Source organism: Prosopis cineraria, unplaced genomic scaffold (genome assembly GCF_029017545.1).
Source record: "Prosopis cineraria cultivar Desert tree isolate PC_DT_omini unplaced genomic scaffold, ASM2901754v1 PC6, whole genome shotgun sequence".
In the NCBI taxonomy this organism is placed as follows: Eukaryota; Viridiplantae; Streptophyta; class Magnoliopsida; order Fabales; family Fabaceae; genus Prosopis; species Prosopis cineraria.
The window spans coordinates 41,715,709-41,722,276 of NW_026555337.1; the positions used below are offsets into that span (position 1 = coordinate 41,715,709).

The following is a 6,568-nucleotide window of genomic DNA, read 5'->3' on the forward strand; positions in this document are numbered from 1 at the left end:
ATGCTAAGATTGAAACCCATTATCAAGAATAAGAGCTTCACACACAGCCATGTATACAATTAACTATACACTGAAGCGTCATCATCCCTCGTTTCCCTCCATTCTGAGTCCCCCTCACCACCTGTCCCCTTCTTCCTCCTTGGGTCAGTATTCCCTCTAACTCCTACATTTTCTTAACCCTCTTATTCATTCTTCACATCTTCCTTCATCAATTTCACAATAAATCCAATTCACGTCTCATCAATATTTAATTATATATGCACCTCCATGTTGTTCTTCAAATATCTCAAACTCCACATTCTGACACACGTGATTTCTTCCTGACATCATGACCCCGCGCCCAACCATCCTCTACCCCCCCATCCATAACCATACCCCACTCCCAAAATAATGCAAGCTCTGTCCTTCACATGACTTACATCTGCCCACAATCCTTATAGCATTCAGCATTTAATGTTTTACATATTTGGCATTGAATTCTTTTATTGAAAAAGTATAGGTTGATATTTCTGTAACCCCAAACAACTATTTGCTTAATTTCTCAGAAAATATCTGATCTTCTACCCCCATTTAATTCTTCAAACTATTTTTCCTTTAATGGATTCCAATTCAGAGGGGCGCTCTGGCACTAATTAAATTGAACATATATAATTCATGAGAAATGGTTGCTTAACACTTTGAAATTGCCCAATTGAATGAACACAAGAATGTGATGGGCTGCGATAGCTAACAGGTATGGACGTCAAAAACAAAATATAAAAAAAAAAAAAGCGCAGAAAGGAGTGGACAGTCATGTACATATGAATCAAAGAAACTTTTTCGTTTTTTTACTTTCTTTTTTCCCCTTTGTGAAAATTGTTTTTTGTCGGTGATATTTCCAAAACTCAGGACATGTTAACATGGACGCTACCAGTTTTGAAGGAATTACAGATGGGACAAGTGTTGAGAGAAGAGCCACAAACAGGACAGAGGCACAGGTGCCTGCACGGCAGGATCAGCACGCACGATTCCTCTCTCCCACACTTCCTGCACAATCTGCTCTGGTTGCTCATGCCGTTTCTCCTTGTTTTATTACCTTCTTCCTCCTCCTTAGCCTTCGCAGCCCCGCCTACCCGGCGCCACCCTTCCAAGTCCTCCCCTTCGTTGCTTCCTTCATCTCGCAGCTCGTCGATGTCGACGCCTCCCGTGCTTCCACAGCAAGACTGTGCATCTTCCATCAGTTCTGCTCCGGCGGGGACGACTGTGGCACCTTCGTCGTCGTTTAATCGACGCTCATCCTTGAATTGAGCTAATACTTGCTCCAGGTTTGTACGAAGAGCATTGGCTGTGGCCTCGTTGGTCTGCGCCAAATCCCGCCAAATTTGATTCTCCATGTAAAGCGACTTCACCTTCTGTTCCAGAGCCCAATTCAGTTTCCCAATCTTGGCTATCTCTTCTTCCTTCGCTCTGAGCCTCTTCATCATCCCAACTTCGATCGCCTCTAAAATCCTCCTGGCTTGCCTCTTCCGCTTCTCCTCTAATTCCACCCTCACGTTCTCCATCTGTAACCGAATCCCAAGAAAATAAGGATCAGAGACCCAGAACATCCCAATTGGATTGAAAGACTAACACACCGGCAGAGGCACACACAAAAACGATTGAAGAGATTGATGAATATGTGATCAGGCACTCACATGGTGGGCAACGAGACGGTCGATATCGAGTTGATGCTGTTGGATCTGAAGCGAAATGTCTTGGCCGAGGAATGAAAAAGCGGCACAGCTGCTATCAATGTCAGTAGTGTTCTTGTAGGAGAGAAGGGGGTAATTAGTGGAATCTCTGGAACGCTTTCTAGACGCGACGGGGAGACCGTAGGAGAGGCCACTGTCAGATTTCATTGGATTTTTCTGAGGAAGAGAATCGACGATGAAAGAACTGTAAGGCGCCGGAAGAAGAGCAGCGTCGGTGGCGGTGGCGGTGGAAGTGCCCGATAATGGGAGAAGGGAGGAGTTATAAGTGTGCATCTGGGCGTTATTGTAGATCAGATTCATACTCGGTTGAACAGAGGCAATGATATCTCTGCAGATAAAAAATAAAAACAATGGATGCCAGTGAGATGGATCGAATATAGTTAATCCAAAGAGAAAGAGAAGAGAAAGGAAGAAGGGAATTAAGAACCGTACCGATTGCCCAAGAGGTGTGAGGAAAACTGATTGAGATGATGAGCTTCCACAGCCATGGTAGTTTAGTTTGAGAGAGAAGGGGCAGAGAAAATATGAAAGATCGTTGGCGATGAAATGCGTGCAAGTGTTATGGATGATATAAATATTTGGGTTTGTGTCTAACTATATATGTGTGGGCCAGGGATAGAGAGAGACAGTGTGTGTGATGAATGATGACGGGGTGGTAGGCGGTGAGAGGGGGAAAAGGCATGCATTAATATGGTGGGGTTTAATAAGGATTTGGCTTTTTCCTATGCTTTTTATTTATTTATTTTATTTATTTAAAAAAAAAAACAGATTTCATAAATAAATATGGAGAAACGATAAGAGATGCTATGGATTCGGTGACCACGAAGTCCCGTCTGGCTACTTGACTTTATTCACGTAACCCGCGCGGAGTTTACAGCGAATTTTTAGTCTCTGTCCTATTTACAGATCGCCTATTTATCTATATCCATGTATTGTTGTTAGTTTTCTCACTCTAATCCTTCCTTATATCCTAATATAATATAACATAATTCAATTCAAGTACTATTTCTAACTTCCTCTCTTAATTATTATACTTATACTTTTCATACATATAATTTAATAATTTGTTTGTCTAGACAAAAATTAAATTAGAGTTTCTTTTTTATTTTTAAAAGCAAGGAGTAGAGGGAAAGGAAGAGAGATTGATTAGACTAGCGTCCAACGCCCCCCCGCCTTGACTCCTTCCGAGGGTGGGTGTGTCCGGGAAGAACGTGAAGAGGCGGGGCCCACGATGGAAACACGTGCGAGGTGCCAGCGTGGAATGGGGTCCTTTTTGTCTCTTTGCTCCATTTCAGGAGGCTAGATTGATGAGAATCGCTTCCCTGCCACGTGTCCTAATTTTAGATTGAAATCCCAAGAAATATTAAGCAGCTTCCGAATTTTTAATAAAAAAGTATCAATGCCCTCGAAAATAATTTCTTATTTATTATATAGATTGACTGAGGTATATTATTTATGACTTGTTAGGATTGAAATTTTTTAAAATTTTTGAATTATATGTAAAAATATAACTCTCCTGTGAAAAAATATCTCAAATTTGAATTTAACGTACCGTAATCATCTTGGATAAGACTATTTCAATTTGGGACCGTAATTTCCTTTTTTGTAATCCTGATATTTCCATTCTATATGAAATACTACTTTATAATTTAAAGTAAAAAACTGTGATATTATTATATTGACATCAAGACTTAGGACTGTTAGTAACTTTATCTAGGAAATAAACAATCATAATCATAATCATATAAATAAGATATAAAATCTTCTCGTGCATCGATCTAATGAATACAAATATGAAATGATCACTCCTAGCATCACATAGAATGCATGGAACAAAAATGTGGTATAATAATTTGAATCAAACATGGGAAGTGTAATATTGCAATTTTCATGTGGAACTTTTTTTTTTTTGGCGCCAGAAACAATTTGCATGGAGCTCTGAGTAGCTCATTAAGCTAGCATGATGATGAAATAAAAGAGAGAGGTAAGTTTATTTGATATATCTAATCTAAAACATGTGTGATTTGAATTCAAATTTTGATGGGGTTTATAAATTATTTACTATATGAATATTAAAAATCAGAAGAAAAAAAACGTTAGGATTATGCATGTGAGATAAGTAAGTAAATAAATTTGTGATGTTAGGAAATTAAAGTATCCTTGAACGTACATACACGTCTCAATAATTGAATGGATTATGGTCTTGGTTTACATATAATCTGAATGCGTCCACATTCATCTCCTAATAAAAGCTAAACAGCCTCTCGCAGTTACAATTTTGGATAGACATCAAAGTTTGTGGGAATCAGAGCCTTCAGCATGCTCCGGTTATTACATCCCATCAAAATAAATAAACTAAATTATATATATATATATATAAATATATTAATTTTATATATTTAATATACTTTTATCTAATCAAATAAATAAAAATAAATTTTAAATACATAAATAATATTATTATTATTAATAAAAATTTATTATGTAATAAATAATATATATATATATAAATTTATATGTCTTTAATTATTTAATTCAAAATAAATACTTTAAATGTATAATATAAAGTTTTTTATGGTAAAAAATATAAAATATTTTTAATTAAATTTTACTTTTAATAAAGTAATTGCTTACTTTTAAATTAATTTTATTTTTTATATTTATTTTTATTAAATATTTTATAATAAATATAAAGTTATTTATTCAATAGAATACTTTTAAAAAAATAATTACACTTTAAAAAATTTAAAATATTTTATAATTTTTAACATTAAATTTATTAAAAATATTTTATATTTTTAAATAAAAAGAGTATATAAATTTTTGATAGCTGCAAAATTCAAATTCTAACTAAATAGCAATTGGAGTTATGTTTATCCAGTGCTTAGCTTGTGAGTATATACTATATACTATACTTACCCTCTAATTTTCATCGCATTTCGGATTTTACGTAAATCCGGCAATATTTCTCACTTATAAGCAATATATTATAAACCCCTTCTTCTTCCCATAACAAAGCAAACAAGTTTGATTTCTTTATACAATAATTAGAATCCAATAAGAGTAAACAAAATAAGATACATTAACTAGAAACGTTGCAGTTAACCCAAAAAAAAAAAATAGCAACGTTATATCTTTAATATCTTTTAAATTAATCTGAATAATAATAAATAAAATTCAAATATTATTGTTTATATATGTCTCTGTCTTGTATCCCGTTCATTAACATACATGCAGAAAATCTTTTCAGTAAGTTTTTTTTAAAAAAGATATCCGACGAGTCAAATGTTGCTTCACAGTCAATCAATCTCCCAAATCTATACGACTGTACAATTTACAAGCGACACAATAGACAGAAGAGATTCCCTGCTGGCGAGTTTATCCATTGTAGATATTTAGTGACAGGATTTGAATAATTAAATCACCCAAAAATATATGTATAAATATATGAGGTACCACAATTAATGATGTTATTACTTTATATGTGATGCCAGCTGCTGTGGGACAGACATTGCTTCAGATTAATCACAATGATTCATCCACACATACGTTGTAATCTGTAAATCCCTCTCAATTAGGGTTTTGCATTAGATGCTGCTTCAAATTATTCCTTGGACATTATTATCATCACAAACGAGACACCCATATATGTAGCTTTCCTAGAAAGTTCATGTCACCAAGTATGTACTCTATATTAATTTATATTTTATGATAATGAATGAAATGGTTGATTAAATATGCATGATTGATATGATGGGAGGCACAATTCATTCAATTATTATATGTATCGAACATGATGACTGCAAATTGCAGACTGAGTCCAACAAAAGAAGGCCATGCCATGCTGGTACAGATTTTTTGGTTGTTTCTTTAACACTTTGTGTTTGTTTAGACTTGCTATGTTGGACGCCCTAGCTTGCTTTAAGGAGACAAAATGACAAATTCTCGAGTCCCTTCTGGAATTGCCAACCAAGCTAGCCTGCCAGCCACGCTATTTTAGTCCATACTTTTAATTTTAATTTTAATTAATTAAATATTATTGTTACTCGTCCTTAATTAATTCGAACCAAATCAAACCCAGTGGCCAACTAAGGATTCTCAAATTGGTTCGTTGTATCAAAGCTACTTAATTGACGCATATATATAGCTACTAGTACGGATCGTTTCAGGAGGCCTTTTATTGATTCATGTGTTAATTAATTACTATAAGCTACTATAGGACTCGTCGCAAGTGGCTTCATATATTTATCCACTTCTCGATGTTCCCAATTGCTTAGCGTGACATCTAATTTGATGTTAACGCTATTAATGCTCAGCATATTAATTTACTCATATACTCCTTCCTTCTGCTTCTTATTATAATATAGTTTTTCTGTTTTAAATTATAAAACATTTTTAAAAAGATTTATCATTAGGTACTTTGAGAAGATTAAAGTTTTATTAAATATATTTATTTCAATATTTTTCTTTCTCTATCTCTATTTAATACTAATTAAGTATAGATTTAAGGTTATTAAATTAATAATATTTTTAAAAGTTTATATTTTTGTTTTGAAAAAAATAAAATTGTTGAGGGTATTTAATGAAATTTATTGGTATATGAAATCTTGTTTAAAAGTCTCTTATAATTTGAGACAGTAATAAATAACACAAATATTTTAATTAAAGATATATTTTTCCAAACTTTTATACAGATTGTGATGTATATAGTACATATATGGAGGGCCATGCATCTTTTTTGGTGATTTGAGAACATACATTGCGCATAACATGTTCAAGTATGGCGCTGGGCATTAAATAAAGATTGAAAAGAAAATGTTGAAATAACAAGATTACTG

At 33.9% G+C, this 6,568-nt stretch overlaps 1 protein-coding gene across 1 annotated transcript; it reads right to left on the reverse strand.

Annotated features, from left to right (window-relative positions):
- Positions 1–795: 795 nt before the first annotated feature.
- On the reverse strand, positions 796–2,318 carry LOC129313629 (probable BOI-related E3 ubiquitin-protein ligase 3). The gene is made up of 3 exons (XM_054956894.1): positions 2,163–2,318; positions 1,674–2,058; positions 796–1,541 (listed from the first exon to the last, which is right to left on the reverse strand). The coding sequence occupies exons 1-3, from the start codon at positions 2,216–2,218 to the stop codon at positions 885–887; spliced, it is 1,098 nt and encodes a 365-aa protein (XP_054812869.1). The 5' UTR covers positions 2,219–2,318; the 3' UTR covers positions 796–884.
- Between the last annotated feature and the right edge of the window lie 4,250 nt (positions 2,319–6,568).